This window comes from Eleutherodactylus coqui, chromosome 6 (assembly GCF_035609145.1).
Source record: "Eleutherodactylus coqui strain aEleCoq1 chromosome 6, aEleCoq1.hap1, whole genome shotgun sequence".
NCBI lineage: Eukaryota > Metazoa > Chordata > Amphibia > Anura > Eleutherodactylidae > Eleutherodactylus > Eleutherodactylus coqui.
In genome coordinates this window covers 232,662,285-232,684,727 of record NC_089842.1, presented here as the reverse complement: position 1 = coordinate 232,684,727, position 22,443 = coordinate 232,662,285, and the positions used below count along the sequence as shown (strand labels likewise).

Genomic DNA, 22,443 nt, shown 5'->3' with positions numbered 1-22,443 from the left:
GATGATGTCGCCTCCTGTGGCTAGAAACGCGTTGACGCCGAAATCTGCAATCTGCACGGAGCCGTCTTCACCCAGGAGGATGTTTCCAGCCTTAACATCCCTGTGGATCTGGCCGTTCTTATGCAGGTACTCCAGACCTTCTAGCACCTCCTTCAGCATGGTGGCGATGCTTGCCTCATCTAGCACCCCGTTCAAAGCAGCAATGATGTCGACGCTTGAACAAGGACGGGTGGCTCCTGGGTTTTCTGTAGTTGCTGCTGCATCATTTGTCCAATTTTGCATGATCTTTGCCGTAAGCAACAGGGCAGAAGTAAATTTGCCACATAACACTTGCCTAGACCACTCTACCCATTTCAGGGATTGCAAATTGACTACACTCAGCTCCCAGTTGTTGGGAAGTATGAATACGTGCTTGTTGTTGTTGATGTCTTTTCAGGTCGGAGACCTACCCTGTTACCAAAGTAAATAAGCAGGTAATCGCACAGGAGCTGATGAATGAGGTAACCTGCAGATATGGGGCACCGGAAGTGATTGACTCAAACAAAGGTACACACTTCACACCTGCAGAGTTTAGGCAAAGTTAAAAGACTAAATGGTACGCTTAAGTTAAAAGAAGTGTTGTTTGGCTCTATGCCAAGATTGGGGCTGTATCATCCACAGGCCCTATAGCAGGGCTATGACATAGTAGCCGGATATGTAAAGCACCTGTGTGACCAACTACCAGTAACCCAGAATCTAGTCTTTTTCTCCCATTCCAGGCCCAGACAACCTAGGGGGATCTCACTCCCTACAACCTGGAGATTGGGTGGTCGTAAAGAGGCGTGTCCGGAAATCCCTAGGGCCCAGATTCAAAGGGCCCTGTCAAGTTCTGCTGACCACACCTACTTTAGTAAAGTTGAAGGAACTGTTGCTTGTCTTGAGACTAATGGGACTTTTCACGCCCTACTTTGCCCCCCCCATGAGAAGGAAAATGAAGGACATTTTGTTTATTGATGGACTTTTAGACTCCTCACTCCATGCTTCGCCCTTGTGAGAGGGTGCAAAGGGACAATGCCCAGAACCACCTTGTTAGACACCACCAAGTACTGTTGGACTTGTGCACACACCTGGTGCCACTGGTTTTCCTTTCTTGGCTGTTCCTGTTCCTTCGAAAGAACTGTTTGCATGGACAAATGGAAACTCAGAAACCAGAGATAGCTGGTGGGGTAACACATTTAGTTCTTTGAACCCTGCCAATTGGTTTTCTGGTTTAGGAGGTTGGTTCATGGGGATTCTACAAAGTATATTACAAGTTGTGATGATTTTATTATGCTTTTATAGAGCAATTAAGGTTATAATCTCATGTATTTCTAAATGTACTGAAAAAGTTTTCTCTGCGCCGATATGAATCACGTGTTTATGGACTAGGAGTCGTACTTGTCTTGACTCCATGTCCAAAATGGGGGAGATGTAGAGGGTTAATATAGTTGCTAGGCTATCAAAATACGAATAAATAGTGTTAAATACAAAATGTGTTTTGGTTAGGGAAAACAGGTGCCTGAGAGAACTTCACAGAAGTTCTCAAGGTCTCTCTCTGTCTTATCTATCTAATGAACAAGAACATCCTGTGTTCCAAAAAGACTAACAAATTGAACTGTCTCCTTCTTTTACTTTCTCACTAATAAGAAATGTATCCTTGTATCTATTTAATTTGATGTTTTTGCTTCAATAAACCAGAAGCCATTTTGATAGCCCTATGCTTGGTCAGTGTGACTTCTCCGAGCTCGTTAATTACTTATACTAATTTGGACCCAGGAGACATCAGCACTTTGGTCTCCTTTGCAAGGCCACCCCTTACAGTAGTAACAGTTGGGACAGACCCCAGTAACATTTCAGTAGTATCAGTAGGGACAGACCCCAGTAACATTTCAGTTGCAGCAGTATAGGCAGAGCCCTGTAACATTTCAGTTGCAGCAGTATAGACAGACCCCAGTAACATTTCAGTTGCAGCAGTATAGACAGACCCCAGTAACATTTCAGTTGCAGCGGTTCAGTCAGACCCCAGTAACATTTCAGTAGTATCAGTAGGGACAGACCCCAGTAACATTTCAGTAGTAACAGTTGGGACAGACCCCAGTAACATTTCAGTTGCAGCAGTTCAGACAGACCCCAGTAACATTTCAGTTGCAGCAGTATAGACAGACCCCAGTAACTGTTCTGTTGCAGCAGTACAGACAGACCCCAGTAACATTTCAGGAGCAGAAGTATAGGCAAACCAAAGTAACATTTCTGTTGCAGAAGTATAGGCAGACCCCTGTAGCATTATTGTGGCAGAAGTATAGGCAGGCAGACCCGAGTTACATTTCTGTAGCAAGAGTGTAGGCCAACCCCTGACACATTGGTGTACCATGAGTGTAGGCGATGGCCAGAAAAATTACTTGGATTACAGTGTAGGCGAGGGCCCCCAAAAATTACTGTGCCAACACTATAAATGTACCCCAGAAAAATTGCTCAACCGAGAGGGCAGGTGAAACTCATTAATATTTTAGCTTACTGTGGCTTAATTTGTAACAGAGCCTGGAGGCAGCCCTGTTAAAAAAATTGGTTCCTGTTGGTGTTTCAATGCTTTAGTTAGAAACGTAGAAATATTGTTGGAAAAAAGTTATTTGAGCCTTTTGGGCCGCAGAAAAATTGGCAGTTCAGCGTGATGACATGATGTTTCAGGAGGAGGAGCAGGAGGAGGAGGACTAATATCATACAAAGCTTGATAAAGGTATATGTCCCTTTTTTTCCGGTGATAGAGAACAATGCTTGCATCCGTGGTTGCAGCAAAAAGAATGTTTAGGTAACGCTGCTCTCTGCTGGTGGAGATCCGTGATGATTCCACCAGCTGCACTAAACACCCTCTCTGACAAGATGCTAGCGGCAGGGCAAGCAAGCAACTCCAAGGCATACAGCGCGAGTCCGTGCCACGTGTCCAGCTTTGACACCCAGTAGTTGTATAGAGCAGAGGCGTCGCAGAGGATGGTGGTACGATCGGCTACGTACTCCCTCACCATCTTCTTACAGTGCTCCCTCCGACTCAGCCTTGACTGGGGAGTGGTGGCACAGTCTTGCTGGGGAGCCATAAAGCTGGCAAAGGCCTTGGAGAGTGTTCCCCTGCCTGCGCTGAACATGCTGCCTGATCTCCGCGCCTCCCCTGCTACTTGGCCCTCGGAACTGCGCCTTCTGCCACTAGCGCTGTCAGATGGGAAGTTTACCATCAGTTTGTCCACCAGGGCCCTGTGGTATTGCATCCCTCTCAAACCCCTTTCCTCTTCAGGAATGAGAGTGGAAAGGTTCTCCTTATACCATGGGTCGAGCAATGTGTACACCCAGTAATCCGTAGGGGCCATAATGCGTCTAACGTGAGGGTCACGAGAAAGGCATCCTAACATGAAGTCAGCCATGTGTGCCAGGGTACCTGTGTGCAACACATCGCTGTCCTCACTAGGAAGATCACTTTCAGGATTCTCCTCCTCCTCCTCCTCGTCCACAGGCCATACACGCTGAACTGATGAGAGGCAACCAGCATGGGTACCCTCTGCAGTGGGCCCAGCTGTCTCTTTCCTCTCCTCCTCCTGCTCCTCCCCCTCCTCCTCCTCTTCCAAAACGCGCTGAGATATAGACATGAGGGTGGTCTGGCTATCAAGCGACATACTGTCTTCCCCCGTCTCCTGTTCCGACCGCAAAGCGTCAGCCTTTATGCTTTGCAGTTAACTTCTCAACAGACATAGCAGAGGAATGGTGATGCTAATGATTTCATCATCGCCGCTCGCCATCTGGGTAGACTCCTCAAAGATTCTAAGGACCTGGCAGATATCTGCCATCCATGCCCACTCCTCAGTAAAGAATTGAGGAGGCTGACTCCCACTACGTCGCCCATGTTGGAGTTGGTATTCCACTATAGCTCTACGCTGCTCATACAGCCGGGCCAACATGTGCAGCGTAGAGTTTCACTGTGTGGGCACGTCGCACAGCAGTCGGTGCACTGGCAGATTAAACCGATGTTGCAGGGTCCGCAGGGTGGCAGCGTCCGTGTTGGACTTGCGGAAATGTGCGCTGATCCGGCGCACCTTTCCGAGGAGGTCTGACAAGTGTAGGTAGTTTTTCAGAAACCGCTGAACCACCAAATTAAAGACGTGGGCCAGGCATGGCACGTGCGTGAGGCTGCCGAGCTGCAGAGCCGCCACCAGGTTACGGCCGTTGTCACACACGAGCATGCCCGGTTGGAGGCTCAGTGGCGAAAGCCAGCGGTCGGTCTGCTCTGTCAGACCGTGCAACAGTTCGTGGGCCGTGTGCCTCTTCTCTCCTAAGCTGAGTACTTTCAGCACGGCCTGCTGACACTTGCCCACCGCTATGCTGACGCGCGACACCGACTGCTGGCGACATGCTGCTGCTGACACGTTTTGATTGCGTAAAGGTTGCTTTGGAGGAGGAAGGTTTAGTGGAGGTGGCATACACCTCCGCAGATACCAGCACCGATCTGGGGCCCGCAATTCTGGGGGTGGGTAGGATATGAGCGGTCCCAGGCTCTGACTCGGTCCCAGCCTCCACTAAATTCACCCAATGTGCCGTCAGGGAGATATAGTAGCCCTGCCTGCCTGTGCTTGTCCACGTGTCCGTTGTTAAGTGGACCTTGGCAGTAACCGCGTTGGTGAGGGAGCGTACAATGTTGCGTGAGATGTGGTCGTGCAGGGCTGGGACGGCACACTGTGAAAAATAGTGGCGACTGGGGACAGAGTAGCGCGGGGCCGTCGCCGACATCGTGTTTTTGAAAGCCTCAGTTTCCACAAGCCTGTAGGGGAGCATCTCCAGGCTGATCAATTTGGCTATGTGGACATTTAGAGCTTGAGCGTGCGGGTGCGTGGCGGCGTATTTACACTTTCGCTCCAACAATTCTCTTAGCGACAGCTGGACGCTGCGCTGAGAGACATTGCTGGATGGAGCCGAGAACAGCGGAGGTGAGGGTGTGGGTCCAGACCAGAAGACGCTCGTTCCTGTGTCGTGAGAGGTAGGTTGGATCTCAGTGGCAGCTTGGGGTCCAGGGGAAGAGGCAGTGTCGCAAGCCGGAGGCGGTGAACGGCCGTCGTCCCACCTTGCGGGGTGCTTAGCCATCATATGCCTGCGCATGCTGGTGGTGGTGGCTCCCCGGCTGATCTTGGCGCAACAAAGGTTGCACACCACTGTTCGCCGGTCGTCCGCGGTCTCAGTGAAAAACTGCCACGCCTTAGAGCACCTTGGCCTCTGCATGGTGGCTTGGCGCGAGGGGGTGCTTTGGGAAACAGTTGGGGGATTCTTCACTCTGGCCCTGCCTCTACCCCTGGCCACCCCACTGCCTCTTCCAACCTGTCCTGCTGCTGCAATTGCCTCCCCCTCTGAAGACCTGTCCTCAGTTGGCTTATCACACCAGGTGGGGTCAGTCACCTCATCGTCCAGCGGCTCTTCCTCCGAATCCTCTGTGCGCTCCTCCCTCGGACTTACTGTCCTTACTACTACCTCACTGATAGACAACTGTGTCTCATCATCATCATCCTTCTCAGCCACTGAAAGCTCTTGAGACAGTTGCCGGAAGTCCCCAGCCTCATCACCTGGACCCCTGGAACTTTCCAAAGGTTGGGCATCGGTCACGACAAACTCCTCCGGTGGGAGAGGAACCATTGTTGCCCAATCTGGGCAGGGGCCCGAGAACAGTTCCTGGGAGTCTGCCTGCTCCTCAGAATGTGTCATTTTCATGGAGTGATTAGGCTAGGAGGAAGGAGGAGCAGCAGTCAGAGGATTCAGAGTTGCAGCAGTGGACGGCGTAGAAGACTGGGTGGTCGATAGATTACTGGATGCACTTTCTGCCATCCACGACAGGACCTGCTCACACTGCTCGTTTTTTAATAAAGGTCTACCAAGTGGACCCAAATATTGTGATATGAAGCTGGGGACCCCAGAAACTGTCCTCTCTCCTACTCCTGCAGCAGCCAGCTGGGATTCACCTGGACCAGGAACTCGGCCTATACCCACACCCTCACTTGGAACTCCGCGTCCTTGCCCATGTGCACGTCCTCTACCCTTACCCCTACAGTTCAGCATGGTGGATTAAGAATCGAGCAGACACTGAGCGGTGTAAAAATTATTTGGAATTATTGCCGCGCAGTTGGTGCCTGCCAATGGTTGTACAACGCAAAATGAAGCCAGAGCTAAATTATAAGGAAGGATGCAAGCAGGACTAGCTGTGCACTATGCAGTTGAGATTCACCTCAAGTCCCACAGGCCACGCAGTAATGTGCACTGGGTTACAAGCAGCCGTAAAAAGAATTCCTTTTTTAAAATTTGTTTTTTTCCAATGCAATGCAGGCAATGGAGCGTGTATTGGACTCTCCCTCTATGGCTATCTGGCACCGTACACTGCGCCGCAGCTGACTGGTAACACAGAGCGGAGAAAAATATTAGTGCTTTCTAAACGTGCACTTGGAGGCAGAGAGCGCTTACGTTACGCTAACTGCACCCAGCAAAAAATGACACTGAAGGCTGAACTGAGGCCTTGCTGTGCAATGCTCAGGTACTACAACTCCCAGCAACCACGGAGTTAAATGCACAGGTAGCCCTAAGAAGGAGCGTTGGGATTGTTGTAGACAGGATTCCACACTACCACTGTCCCTGCCTGACCAATACTTCCCCTATACTACGCAGTACAGACTGCAGCCTGAGAACGCTATAGCTGTGATAGCAAGTCCGATATACCAAAAAAAAAAAAAAAAAGCACAACTTCTCCCAGCACCCACAACAGTGGTGCACTAGGTGAGCTTGGCCCTAAGAAGGACCGTTGGGGTTCTTGTAGACGCTAACACTCTCCCTATAATATCAGCAGCAGCACTGTCCCTAATCTCTGCCAGGGTGCGTCTGTGGCGAGCCGCGGGCGGCGCAACTTTATATACTCGGCGGTCACTTGATCTCCCCAGCCACTCACTGCAGGGGGGGGGGGATAGGGCTTGAACGTCACAGGATGAAGTTGTAATGCCTTCCCTGCATTTCTATTGGCCAGAAAATGGCACAAATTTTTTAGGGAAGGAAATGGAATTGACTGGAACACCGCGTGGTGCTCGTCTCGAGTAACGAGCATCTCGAACACCCTAATACTCGAACAAACATCAAGCTCGGACGAGTACGCTCGCTCATCTCTAGTGGCTTCTCTTTGGAGAATATTCGGCTCTGTGGGAAAGCAGTACAGTCACCTAATCATATTCCCATAGAGTCCTAGTAATCTCTCCAGGTTATGTAGATCACTATATTAGAACGGAGATTGTGCTTGTGCATAATAAGAGGAATCCCCCCTGTCATCGTGTCCTCATGATGCATTCTGTACCTGTCATACACATTATATTAATGATGGTCCTGGAGACATGGATCTGGGCTATACGATTTATCTGTATGGAGATAGCTTTCATTACAACACGTTTTAATAGGAGCAGTAAGATCCCGGTCTTTATATAATGTCAGTATACATGCATATAGTACTTTGAATGTGATATTGTCTGTCTGTCTACCCATCTATATAGAAGTTTCAGTTTCAGTGTGAATCCACATTAGATAAGAAAATCGAGCGTTCTGCCTAACTTTGAACAAGACCTGGTCATCGGTGCTAGACTAGTCGGAGCCAGGATTTCATTGCCAACCTTCTGGGGTTTTCTCATGCAGCTTTGTGTAGAGTATACTAGGAATGGTGTTATCAGGATCTGAACAGAAGCAATTCATCTATGAAAGGGGTCAGAGGAGGATGCCAGGAATCAGTCTAATGAACAGACACTGCACATCCAAAGAATATGCTAATTCAGGCGATTAGTGGCAGCACCATTGCTATCTACGAGTAGGTTCACATGTAGCAGAAAATTCCACAGAAAAACCTGCAACATTTTTGCATCAAAAACAGGGTCAAAATCCACACCATTATGTATCCATAGCTAATTTTAGGCGGGCGTTCCTCTCACCTCACAATCAGCAGACTTTTACTTCAGCGCATGGAGAAGCCCTCACCCATCACCTGCTATTAAGCACGGCAGCTGCCAATCAGGGGATACACCCACCTCCACATCACTTGAGTGGTGGCGGCGCTTAGTCACAGTTCCCGGGTGAGGGTTGCTTCCTAAGCAGCAGTGAGGGGCTGCTGATTGTGGGGGGAGAAGTATGCCACAGCTGATTTCAAGTCAAAATCTGCACCAGTGTGGTGGATTTTGACTGTTTTTGATGCAAATATGCTGTGGATTTTGCCTGGAATTTTTTCTGCAGCATGACCCCTATGTATGAACATACCCTAAGAGAGACAGAAATGTTAGACTCCATTGGGCAAAAGAGCGCTAAAGTTGGATCTGATAAGATGAATCCAGATCTCTGTTGCACGCGCTGATGAGAGGGTCAGATTTGGTGCAGGCAGTATGTATTAATGACCCCTTCCTGTCAGGTGTCATCAGGCTAATACAGGTAGATTGGGAAATATTTTCTATCTGTCTGTCTGTCTATATACTGTGTAAACGTTTTAGGCAGGTGTGAAAAAAATGCTGCAAAGTAAGAATTATTTCAAAAATAGAGGTGTTAAAGGGGTTGTCCCGCGCCGAAACGGGTTTTTTTTTTTCAACCCCCCCCCCCCCCTCGTTCGGCGCGAGACAACCCCGATGCAGGGACCTAAAGAAAAATCCGCACAGCGCTTACCTGAATCCCCGCGCTCCGGTGACTTCTTACTTACCGGCTGAAGATGGCCGCCGGCATCTTCTTCCTCGGTGGACCGCAGGGCTTCTGTGCGGTCCATTGCCGATTCCAGCCTCCTGATTGGCTGGAATCAGCACGTGACGGAGCGGAGCTACACGGAGCTACACGGAGCCCCATTGAGATAAGAAGAAGACCCGGACTGCGCAAGCGCGGCTAATTTGGCCATTAGATGGCGAAAATTAGTCGGCTCCATGGAAACGAGGACGCCAGCAGCGGAGCAGGTAAGTGAAAAACTTCTTATAACTTCTGTATGGCTCATAATTAATGCACAATGTACATTACAAAGTGCATTAATATGGCCATACAGAAGTGTATAGACCCACTTGCTGCCGCGGGACAACCCCTTTAATAGTGTACTTTTGTAAAAAAGTGAAAGAACAAAAGAGAAATGTAAATCACATCAATATTTGATGTGACCGCCCATTGCCTTCAAAACAGCATCAGTTCTTCTAGGTACACTTGCACACAGGTTTTGAGGAACTCAGAAGGGACGTTGTTCCAGACCACTTGGAGAACTAATCACAGATCTTCTGTGGATGTAGCTTGCTTAAATCCTTCTGTCTCATGTAATCTCAGACAGACTGCACGATGTGAGTTCAGGGCTCTGTGGGACCATATCATTACTTCCAGGACTCCTTGTTCTTCTTTAGGGTGACACTGACTACCCACTACAGTTTTTTTTTTCCCTGCGAAATTCGCAGCATTTTTTTTTCTGCAGGGCGTCCATGAGACTTGTAATCTTAAAATTGCTATCGCACAAAATCACGATTTTGGGGTAAATTGCGATTTTGCGCGATCGCGATTTTAACATTACAAGTCCCATAGACCCCTGCAGAAAAAAAATTTGCAGGGAAAAAAAAAACTGTAGCGGGTAGTCACCCTTATGCTGAACATACTTCTTAATTACATTGGCTATATGTTTGGGATTGTTGTCCTGCTGCAAAATAACTTTGGAGTCAGTCAAATGCCTTCTGTTTTTGTCATCGTATAGTGTGTAGAGATGAGCGAACCTACTGGTTTCGAGTAATTACTCGATCGAGCACCACGATTTTCGAGTACTTCCGTACTCGAGTGAAAAGATTCGGGGGGCGCCGGGGGGCGGGGGGAGGCGTGGTGGAGCGGGGGGTAGCAACGGGGAACAGAGGGGAGCCCTCTCTCTCTCCCTCTCCCCCCACTCCCCGCTGCAAGCCCCCACTCACCCACGGCACCCCCGAATCTTTTCGCCCGAGTACAGAAGTACTCGAAAATCGCGGCGCTCGGGCGAAAAAGGGGCGTGGCCGAGTAGGTTCGCTCATCTCTAATAGTGTGTCCAAGATAGAAAAAAAATAGATTCATTCATGATTATTTATGAAGCTGGAGAAAAATAAATTGGTTATAGTAATTCTTACCTTTTTGCTGTTGATGTGTTCATTTTCGTGTATGAGTGTGAGGCTTGTATTACTTTTATATATTCCAATATTTATAATTTTTCATTTTCTTCAAAAAAAAAAAAAAAGGAAATCCTGACTTGTGTTAAGGTGCCTACCCACTAGTGTTCTTTTTTCCTTTCGCTGAGCACTCAGCCAATCAATGAATGGCGCTGCCTGTATTCACCTAAACGCTCAGCCAATCAGCAAGGCACTTTCAGGAGGCAGGGATTTAAATACCTGCCTGCTGAGAGAGCTTCATAGCAGTGTCGGGGAGCAAGCGGGAGGACACGCCTGAGCGACGGATGGGTGAGTATATAATTTTTATTTTTTTCACCAGCTAGGGATGATTTTCAGGGAAGGGCTTGTATTTCGAGCCCTTCCCCAAAAATCATCGCTGTGGGGGTCTCCTACAACCCACTGCTTTCAATGGGGCCACGGCAGCACCGACCCCATTGAAAGCAATGCCATAGCATCCTGGACTTCTGTCACAGCTGTCATAGCTGTCACAGCTATGGCAGAAGTCCACGATATACTCCTTATATTTTCAATGGGGATAGCACTGCGTGCCCCATTGAAAACACTGAGCGATTATAGCAGATTTTTTTTTCTGTGATGCGAGGCTGGAGTGAAAAATCGCAAATGAGTAAGAAACCATTGGAGAGGAAAAGACCGCTAGTGGGTAGAAGCCCTTAATTTGTTCAAAAACTTAAACAAGAACAGGCGCCCATTGAAATCAAAGGCTGTCTGTGTGATGTTGGAAGTTGTACTTTGTCCTGAGATGTCAATCATATGTATCACGAAAGGTCACATCATTTTACTGACCTTTGGAAGAATAGAAGTCAACCTTGAGCCAGCTACCTGAACCATGGGGGGGATTTAACTTACAACCTTCAGGTCGTGAGCGAGAGTTTAGGACTGCATACTGCTGCTTTAACACTCTGCACCACATGAGGCCCACAATTTAATTTGAAATTGAAAACTGTGGTTGAAAATGTATATTTATTGATCTCAAGTGAAAATTGGGTGATTAATTTTGATTTATTGTGTCTTTTTAGCCTTGTTTCATAATCATGCTAATGGCAGAATGGAACGAAACATCAATAAACATATTCATCCTGTGTGGTATCACAGATCAGCCTTTGCTTCAAAAGTTCCTTTTCATTTTAGTCCTCTTATTTTATATTCTTGATGTACTGGGAAACCTCATAATTGTGTGCCTAGTGATCCAGGATGTTTCTCTCCATTCTCCAATGTACTTCCTGCTGGCTAACCTTTCCTTTGTAGATATTTGCTTTTCCTCTATCACAGTTCCCAAGATGATGGTTGGGTTCTTCATGGAGAACACGATAACCCTTCAAAGTTGCATTGCTCAAATGTACTTCTTTCACTTCTTGGGTTGTACAGAAGGTATTCTGCTGGCATCCATGGGCTATGACAGATATGTTGCCATTTGTCATCCACTCCGATACAATTCTTTAATGCGAAAAGCTGTGTGTATCCAGTTAGTATTAATTTCATGGATTGTTGGCCTCACCTCGTCACCTGTTCACGCCATAATGACATCGTATCTCCCTTTCTGTAACTCAAACAAGATCAAACACTTTTTCTGTGATGTGAAACCAGTGATAAAGTTGGCTTGTGCTGACATTCAGCTCAATGAGGCCTTATTGACCAATGTACTAGGTTTTCTAAGCACCAGCACATTTTTCCTTACTACAATATCCTATGCTTATATAATCCTCAAGCTTATGAAAATACGCTCTTCGCAAGGAAGGTCAAAAGCCTTCTCTACGTGTTCTGCTCACCTGACAGTAGTCATTCTCTTTTATGGTACAGCAATGTGCACCTATCTTGGCCCTACCTCAGAAAACTCCATAGAAAAAGACAAGATAGCAGCTGTGTTGTTCACCATTATCACTCCGGCGATGAATCCGCTCATTTACACTTTACGGAATCAGGAGGTTAAAAAGTCATTGAAAAAGCTCATTAAACGTGAACATTTTTAACTAGAGATGAGCGAACCTACTCGTTTTGAGTAATTACTCGATCGAGCACCGCGATTTTCGAGTACTTCAGTACTCGGGTGAAAAGATTCGGGGGGCGCCGGGGGGCGGGGGAGGCGTGGCGGAGCGGGGGGTAGCAGCGGGGAACAGGGGGGAGCCCTCTCTCTCTCCCTCTCCCCCCCACTCCCTACTGCAACCCCCCACTCACCCACGGCTCTCCCCAAAATTTTTCACCCGAGAAAATCGCGGTGCTCGGGCGAAAAAGGGGCGTGGCTGAGTAGGTTTGCTCATCTCTAGCGAGCACCCAAATGCTCGGGTCTTCATTATTCGAGTCGAGCTTTTCATAAAATTCGAGAGCTCTACTCGAGTAATGAACCTCATTGACTACAATGGCAGACTCAAGCATTTTTGTATGTGGGACGCCGGGTCCCGAGTTTTTTTTTTTTAAAGTTCGTCTCTCTCTCTCCCCTTCTGCCTGCCAGCCAGCCAAAAAATTTGCCGTTGACGTGCGCTGTGTCACAGCGGGAAGGGGCCAAAACCTGGGGCGGGGCCAAACACGGCGTGAAGCTCGCTCGAATAGCGAGTGCCATCGAGTATGCTAATACTCTAACGAGCATCAAGCTCGGAAGAGTACGTTCGCTCAACTCTATTTTTAATCAGCGCACCAACCTCATAAATAAAATATGCGTGATACATTTTATTTTACTGAAGTTGTCTGTAATAACAAAAACAAAAAAAACTACTGAGTTTTTGAAAAACAGCCCCACTCTTGTCCACGGTAGTGTGGTACTGCACATCATTCACTTGAATGGAGCTCAGCAGCTGCCTGGCAAATTTTAGCTTTGTGGAGGGGGGTGGGCAAATAAGCAACACTAATCCATGAGTAATTGCCTATCATTACCTGTCTAACACCGCCTTTCATAAACAAATAGCAGAGATAACAGGCCTTTAAATCCAGCTGGCACTGAGGCTGCATTCCCACGAACATATATCGGCAGAGCAGATATACGTCCTCCTCATCTGCAGGGGGGAGGGGGAGGATGGAAGAGCCAGGAGCAGGACCTGAGCTCCCGCCCCCTCTCTGCCTCCTCTCCGCCCCTCTGCACTATTTGCAATGGGGAGAGGCGGGAACGGGGTGGGGCTAATTCGTGGCACTTAGCCCCCGCCCCCGTCTCGCCTCTTTTCATTGCAAATAGTGCAGAGGGGCGGAGAGGAGGCAGAGAGGGGGGCGGGAGCTCAGTTCCTGCTCCTGGCTCTTCCATCCTTCCCCCCCTGCAGATGAGGAGGACGTATATCGGCTCGGTGTGAAAACCAAGCCGATATACGTTCATGTGAATGCACCCTGAAAGACAGTAGCTGATGGTGCTATTTTCATGTTGCGATTGCAGGCCAAGATGTACAACCCCTTTTTACTTCTTTTATTAGGATTGGGGGAAAAAATAAATACTGCTATTTGTTTTTTGGATTTCATTTAACGGCGTACCAAGTTTATACAGTTTTTGCTATTGTTGTACACAAAAAAACCCTTTTTTTATTTCAAAATGTGTTTTTATTAAAGATTTTGCGCATTACAACCAATCTCTTGAGTACAGTTCCAGCAATGAAAATTGCTGAAATATAATCAATATCACAACCAGGAATCATATGACTTTACATCCTATCGCACAAGGGCGTCGCTGCAGAGGAAATCTCTTGCTTTCTCATATTTTCTGTTCTGAATACACCCACATTTTAACAAAAATATCTCTGGCAGTGGAAAGAATAACTAATCTAAATCAGCTGCAAACTGAACGACCTCCTGAGGAAGGACCCCACTAGAAACCAAGTGGAACTCCCCCAAGAAGTTCACAAAGAAGGGGAACAGATAGTAAAAGAGGGGAGGGGGGAAAGAAGAAAAGAAAAAGGGAAGGGAGGGGGGGGGGGGGAGGGGAGGCAATAATGTGCCTTAGTCCCAAGTCTACTTGTTAACCCTCCAAATTTTTATTTATTTAGGCATAGCCCCATTAGCGAGCCAAAGTTAAAACCTTGGAGATTTGCGGAATGTCAGACAGGTCTCCCACATAGCATGAAGTGCTGAGTATTTAGCTTCATCTCTGGCCCTCAGTTCCTCCATACGACCTATTTCGTCTAGGGCTGTCACCCAATTCAATCTTGACGGGGGGACCCGGGACCTCCAGAGCCAAGGTATCCCCACCCTTACTGCTAGGAGGAAAAATCTGAGAATGCCCTTTTTAGTGCCTCTGATAGTTCCCGGCAGAGCCGACAACAGGGCAATATCCGGTGAGAGTATCAGGGAGCCCCCGCTCAGAGTGTTATGTAGGTCCTCGACTTCCCTCCAGAGCTCCAAAATCTGAGGGCACGACCACCAGATATGTATGAGTGTGCCAACCTCTCCCTGACATCTCCAACACTGGTCAGATGTACCAGTGCGATGGTGCGTTTCCACCTTGTTAACAGCTTATAATTGAGCTCCTGGTGGTTGCCTGAGACCGTCATCTTATGAGTAAGACACATAACCTTGGTCCATTCCTCCTCGAGCACGGCCAGTACCAGATCCCTCTCCCAGGCCTTCTTAACCCCCCCCCCAGGGTCCAGCCCCACCCTCCCGGCTACCATAAGGCTACCATAAGGCTACCATAAGCCGCAAATATCTCCCCTCTGGATCTCTGGGGACCCTCACACATCACCTCAAAAGGGGTGTATGGTGATGTCAGATCTGAGACCGGACCCAGAGCTCATAGAAAGTGGCCTAACTGGAGGTATTGGAACCACGCACCTGTCATGGGTCTCCCTTCTCTTAATTATGTGCTTAACGGTAGCAGACCCTCCCCATCAGTCACGTCTTTAATTCTAGGAAGCCGCATCCCCAACCTGCCCAGCAAGGGTAGTCCTGTGTCTCTCTGAGGGAAGTCCAGATTCCCCACCAATGGTGTCCAAGGTCCCGGGGTCGTTATTAGACCGTGTCGAAGCGCGAAACCATCCCAGATTCCTAGGAGAGAGCCCACAAAGAAGGAGACCATGATTCCCCGCCTACCTAATCCGCCGTTCAACCAAAAGAGTCCCTGAATTCGATCTGCCGTGACGTCCTGTTCCAGATCGACCCACAGCCTCTCCTGGACCAAGTCCAATACCGCCTTACAGATCGCGGCTCTGTAGTAAAAGAGCAAGTCTGATAGCCCTGCCCCTCCCTTCTTCCTCTGTTGGGTGAGTAGTCTGTAACTAAGACGCGGCCTAGCCCCACCCCATACAAAATGCATAACTGCTTTTTGAAACTTAACAAAAAAATTCTGATAGGCTAGTCATGGTGGGGGTTTAGTTGGAAAAAGGGGTTTTCAAAGGCACTTGATATGTTGGACAATCTCACAGTGTGGGAAACCAACCTAGGGTTAGTTGCAGACGACACCTATGTGGCGTCAACCCGGCGGGGAGGAGAGAGTCTCTGGTGCCAAGGTAACTAGGCCTCCCCCGCCACATCCGCCGGCAAACCATGTGACAGTTCACTTAAAATACTACAGTTGATACAGTAATAGTAAAGAGCGTGACTAATTGTTAGGCAGATTAATACCGCAATAGTATGAACAAAGACCGAAAACGTTAAACACTATTGGCTCAACTATATATTAACACAGGGCCCAACTTTTTTGCATTAAATCGCACTAGGCTAGGAGGAGCAGTGATGAACATCATGTTCATCGTTAGGTGACATAATGGACCCATCTGACAGTGATTGATCAGCACGGTGGTCTATTAAGATGGCCGTTGTTTCTGGATCCGTGGGGTCAGGCCTCCTGCCAGGTTTCCCTGGGGGGTGAGATGGCCAGTGTCAGAACGAGTGGCCAGTCCGGTAATGTCACCATAGGAAGTTCCAATGCACCCAGAAACCTAGGGAGGTCAGTGGGGGTTCTGAAGGTCCCTGTTTTGCTATTCCTGGAGGCTATCAGCTGGAAGGGATACCCCCATCTGTATAATATTTTATTGGCCTTTAGTACGTCCAGGATTGGCTGCACAGCTCTGCGCAGTTGCAAGGTGCGCCGAGCCAGATCTGAGAAGACTGCGATAGGGGTGCCGTTGTGGGTTCGTGTATCCCTCTTGTCTCGAGCGCTTTTCTTGATGGCCTCTTTATCTTTGAAAAAATGTATGCGGCACACCACATTTTTGGGTCTGTTTGGGCCATCTGGTTTAGGGCAGAGAGTCCTATGGATGCGGTCTATTTCCACTGGCTGGTCAGGGTTACATTGTAAAAGTGATCTGAAGAATTTGCGAGCCCAGTCGTCCAGTTAAGATGGTAACACTTACTCGTCCAAGCCCCGCATTCTCAAATTGTTGCGCCTATGGCGATTCTCAAAGTTGTCATTATGCGCCAGGATGTCCGCCATTTGTAGCGCTTGCGCATTGATAACTTGGCTGTGAGCACTTTATCCTGAGACTCCTCGACTGTGGTTAGGCGTTTCCCCATATGTTTAAGCTCCTGTTGTTGGGATAAAGCCTCTGTATGAGAAGCTTCCAGCCTCTGAAAATCCCTTTTAGTTGGGAGAGATCTTAAGTGTTCCTTCCAGTCCCATTCATCCTCGTCGGAGGGGATGCTGCAAGAAGAGACCGGGTAAGCTGGCGCAGTTTTAGCAGCCACAGTGCTTCTCCTGTGAGGCCTTTGTGGGGGACCACCACCCCTATCTGGCAAGGTGCATAAGTTCCGGGAGGGACTCATCAATGGTGGCGCCTGACTTCCACCCAGGGCCATCCTGGGTGCCTGCTCCTGATTTATACCCCCAGTAAGCTCAGGGCTGACAGTGTCCTGTGTGCATGCTACCTGCATTCCTGCAGCCTGTGTAGGTGTGGAGCAGTTGTGAGTACTACTGCCTTCATCATGTGCAGCAGCGGCAGCTTGGGGATGGGGGGGGGGGGGGGCTCACGGCTCCCTGTATGTGTAGTGCTGGACCAGGGAGAGAGACTACTGTCTTCATTAATAGTGGTGTCAGCTCTGGAAGCGCTGGACTTATCTGCTCCTCTGGCAGACGAAGCTTCTGTGTCCTCCGCTCTGCATGCCTCCTCCCCGCCGCCACCGGAATCGGGTTGAGCGGGGCCCACGTGGTCCGGTGCCATCTTTGATTCAGAAGCTGGCAGCCCGCGGCTCCCGAAGTACCGCTGTATCCTTTGCGGTCTATCCTCCGCCGCCCCCTGCGTCCTCCTTGCGGGTCTCCTTTTCCTCATAGCGCTGTTGGTCGCCTGCTGGAGCTCTTTGAATGGCGGTAAGCTGGCGTTTACCGGCAGGCGCAGGGGGAGTTCAGTCAGGACACGTCCTATCCAGGCATCAGCTAGTCTCCGCCCCCAAAAACCTTTCTTTTAAAGATTTGCTTTTGTGTTGTTGCATTCCAAGAGCCATAGCATTTTTATTTTTCCATCGATGGAGCTCTATGAGGACTTTTTCTAGTCTTCATTTAAACAGTTTTTTGGGAACATAAAACATTTTGATTCCTTTTTATTCCATGTTTTTTCAAGAGGCAAGATTAACAAAATTTGCAATTCTAGCATGTTTTGTATTATTATTTTTAACAGTGTTCACTGCCTTATTTTTTTTTTTTGTTAATTGCACTGTGAAAGGGTTGTGGGCTGAGTTGTAGTTTATAAAAGCTCAGTTTGTTTTTTTCATGACACACACTGTGTGGGTAAACAATATGCTCACTTTTTTCTCTGGGTCATTATGAATGCAGCAATACCACCTGTGTGATTCAGGAGTAATAGTCACCCCACATTGGCCCCAGTAATATTAGTGACACCCATAGTGGCCCCAGTAGTAATAGTGACCCCTGTTACTAGCTTAATCAGTAATAGTAACACCCACATTGGCCACAGTAGTAATAATGACCCTTAACAATGGACCCAGTAGTAATACTGACTCCCTTAGTGGATTCAGTAATATTATTGACTCCCTTTAGTGAGCCCAGTGGTAATTGTGACCTCCAAATAGCAACAATGACTTCTGTTAGTGGTTCTAGCAGCAATAGTGATACCCACATTGGCCCAAATAGGAATTGTGACTCACAAAATGGCCACAGTAGTAATAGTGACTCCCACAGTGGCCCCAGTAGCAATACTGACTCTCTTTAGTGAGATCACAGTGGTATGCATTATATATATATATATATATATATATATATATATATATATATATATATATATATATATATAGTGTAAAGCCCTTCACAGATATAGATTTAAAAAAACAACTTTTTATTAGAAAATAATTAGAATTGTGGGCTAACAGAGAGACATACAAACATATAACGACCGGACAGAGGGAGTTTCAACCCAACTTGGAGACCACTAGTGACTGCCCGCCCTCCAGTAGTGTGATAAGGAGGAACTGGCACTATGGTGCCGATAAATGTTGGTCCCCTTTCAAATGTAGCTTAGGCACAAATCTCGATGGTGTTATTAAGGGTTAGGTTTGAAACTGATATTCATCCACAATATTCGTGTATCAAGACACTAGGCTACTTGATATTGTTAAATAATTTGAGACACCTAGCCAGTGCCTCACTATGAATGTGGTTGTTAGCCGAGTTAGCTTCTAGGTCGATACTCTGGCAAATATTCATAAGTAAGTCGATTTTCTATACTTGTTCTATGCTCTGCTCGACGTGTTTCCCTGTCTTAATAAAGGACAGTTCATCAGGAGCGGGGCATCAGATTGCCCGGGCGTGCAATTAGGAATCTAAAGATGTGGATTTATCTGTCAAGTCAAGACAAGCAATAGCAGCGTCCTATTGCGGGTATCTGTATGCTTGACTCAATTAAGATGCCAACTCTTGGTCGCTAGGTGCCACAATTGTATCCTGGTATTGTGTACATAATAGATGTTAGCTTATAAATCCAGCCTTGGCAAATAGATGAGAGGACCGTATGGTACTGTATAGGATATATAGTCCTTAGTCAGGGCGATAGTGTGAGCCGTATGCTGTACTGCCAAGGCGAGGCACTCCACTCTATTGACTCGGGCGTCTCTGGTTATGAAGCGTTGAGGTATGGGGCCCCAATAGGTCCAAGCCAGTTGTGGCCGTTATTGTTACCCGTAAAAGTTATTGGGGCGGTCACAGCTACAATAAGCTTAGTAGTTAGAGATGGGCGAGCACCAAAATGCTCGGGTGCTCGTTGCGCGAGTCGAACTTTTCGCGATTCTCGAGAGCTCGTTTTGAGTAAAGAACCCCATTGAAGTCAATAGGCGACTCGAGCATTTTTGTATATGACCGATGCTCCGGATAGTTCTTCACTTGTGAAAAACAAGAAAACATCCGAAATCCATGGAAATACCACAGAAACGAATAGGTCAGGGCAGCATGCAGGGCTGCATCTTAGGCTTCCAGGTCCCACTATTAAGCCACAATAGTGGCAAGAGTCTCCCCCCCCCCTCCCCCAACAATTTGTACTTTGGACAAACCCTCATTAGCAAGGCACACCTTAGCAAAGCACCACACTACCTGCAACCAAGCACAATCACTGCCTGGGGTTCACACCGGGCCTCTTCTCCTGGGTTACATGCTGCCCAACCCCCGCATGACCCTGCGTCCACAGTGCACACAAAAGTTTCCCTGCCCAGCCTTCAGCTGCCCTCATGCCACATGCTCGCTTCATAGCTACACTACCCTCATGTCTATTTCCAAGTGCGTCTGCGATGAGGAGGAACTGGAGGCACACACTGCAGAGGGTTGGCAGGGCCAGGCAGTGACCCTCTTCAAAAGAGGTGGGCGATAGCCCACAATGCTGTTGAGAATTGGTGAGAAATTGACGTTCGATCTTCACATAAGCGGGCCCAAGGTCAAGCTCATTCCCAGCCTCCATCTTGTGTGACCCATGGTGCCGCGAGTTACATAGCAATGGGGAATCCATGTGCCAACATACGATTCATTCTGTGTTGGTGTCGTATAGCTCAATCGACACCGCAAGGGTAAAGCCATCTGCACTCTGCCCCTACCCAAGTCAGTAGGTGTCTTTGTGCCAGACAGGTAAATCACCGCAATGGGAAGTCTCTGTGCACCCACAGCATAGGTGGGTCCTAGGCGACCCAAGACATGAACCATGAAGAAATCAGAGTGCCCAAACATGGCAGACTTTCACTGCGCCGAGGACATAGGCCTCTACACAAACCCTCAGCAATCATGGGCATGAAGCGGACTTCGATGCTAGTTCAGCTGTGAACGACTCATTAAGGCAGTAACGCTACTCTTCTGGGCCCACACGAGTTTCTCAGATAACTGTGATAGCACGAGAGAAAATACATATTGGCCTCGGCCCACAATTGATGCCCTAGTCAGTGAGTATTTTTGGGCCAGATAGGTAAAACACTGCGATGGGAAGTATGTGTGCACCCATAGTATAAACAGACCCCTGTAACATTCCAGTAGAAAAGGTATAGGCAGACCCCACTAACATTTCGGTTGCAGTAGTATAGGCAGACCCCACTAACATTTCGGTTGCAGTAGTATAGGCAGACCCCAGTACCATTTCTGTAGTACAAGTATAGGAAGACTCCTGTAACATTTTGGTAGCAGGAGTATAGGCAAACCCCAATAACATTTTGGTAGCAGGAGTATAGGCAGAGCCCAGTACTATTTCTGTAGTAGAAGTATAGGCAGACCCCTGTAACATTCCAGTAGAAAAGGTATAAGCAGACCTCAGTAACATTTCGGTTGCAGTAGTATAGGCAGACCCCAGTACCATTTCTGTAGTACAAGTATAGGCAGACCCCTGTAACATTTTGGTAGCAGGAGTATAGGCAAACCCCAATAACATTTTGGTAGCAGGAGTATAGGCAGAGCCCAGTACCATTTCTGTAGTAGAAGTATAGGCAGACCCCTGTAACATTTAAGTGGTAGGAGTATAGGCAGACCCATGTAACATTTATGTAGCAGCAGTATAGGCAGACCCCAGTATCATTTCTGTAGTAGAAGTATAGGCAGACCCCTGTAACATTTATGTAGCAGCAGTATAGGCAGACCCTTGTAACATTTATGTAGCAGCAGTATAGGCAGACCCCTGTAACATTTATGTGGCAGAAGTATAGGCAGACCCCTGTAACATTTTTGTAGCGGCAGTATAGGCAGACCCCTGTAACATTTACGTGGCAGAAGTATAGGCAGACCCCTGTAACATTTCTATAGCAGCAGTATAGGCAGACCCCAGTAGCATTTATGTGGCAGCAGTATAGTCAGTCCCCTGTAACATCTCTGTAGCAGAAGTATACGCAGTCCCCAGTAACATTCTTGTAGCAGAAGTATAGGCAGACCACTGTAACATTTACGTGGCAGCAGTATAGGCAGACCCCAGCACCATTTCTGTAGTTGAAGTATAGGCAGACCCCAGTAACATTTCTGTAGCAGCAGTATTGGCAGACCCCTGTAACATTTACGTGGCAGCAGTAAGGCAGACCCCTGTAACATTTCTGTAGCAGCAGTATAGGCAGACCCCTGTAATATTTACGTGGCAGGAGTATAGGCAGACCCCTGTAACATTTACGTGGTAGGAGTATAGGCAGACCCCTGTAACATTTAAGGAGCAGCAGTATAGGCAGACCCCTGTAAAATTTACATGGCAGAAGTATAGGCAGACCCATGTAACATTTACATGGCAGAAGTATAGGCAGACCCCAGTACCATTTCTGTTGTAGAAGTATAGGCAGACCCCTGTAACATTTAAGTGGCAGCAGTATAGGCAGATCCCAGTAACATTTTTGTAGCAGCAGTTTAGGCAGACCCTTGTAACATTTACGTGGCAGAAGTATAGGCGGACCTCAATAACAATCTTGTAGCAGAAGTACAGGCAGGCAGACCCCAGTAAAATTTCTGCAGTAATAGCATAGGCCAGCCTCTGAAACATTGGGGTACCATGAGTGTAGGCGAAGGCCGGAAAAATTAGTTGGATAAGAGTGTAAGCGTGGGGCCGAAAAATTAGTGTACTAAGAGTACAAGTGTACCTACGAAAAAATTTTTAACCGAGAGGGCAGGTGAAACCCAGAAATATTTTTTGAAAGATATAGCTCGCTGTTGCTTAATTTGTAACAAAGCTTGGAGGCAGCCATGTGAAAAAAATTGGTTCATGTTAAAGTATCAATACTTTTGAAATTTTTGAAAAATTGTAAATACATTGTTAGATGAGCCTTTTGGGCCGCAGAAAAATTGGCCGTTCAGCGCGATGACATTTTGTTTCTGGAGGAGGAGTAGCAGGAGGAGGACTAATATCAGAGACTGATTGACAAAGATAAATGCTCC

At 47.7% G+C, this 22,443-nt stretch overlaps 1 protein-coding gene across 1 annotated transcript; it reads left to right on the top strand.

Moving 5' to 3' along the window:
- Positions 1–9,652: 9,652 nt before the first annotated feature.
- On the top strand, positions 9,653–12,184 carry LOC136571894 (olfactory receptor 12D2-like). The gene is made up of 2 exons (XM_066572511.1): positions 9,653–9,699; positions 11,266–12,184. Exons 1-2 carry the CDS (start codon positions 9,653–9,655, stop codon positions 12,182–12,184), a joined length of 966 nt encoding a protein of 321 aa, XP_066428608.1.
- Positions 12,185–22,443: the final 10,259 nt, after the last annotated feature.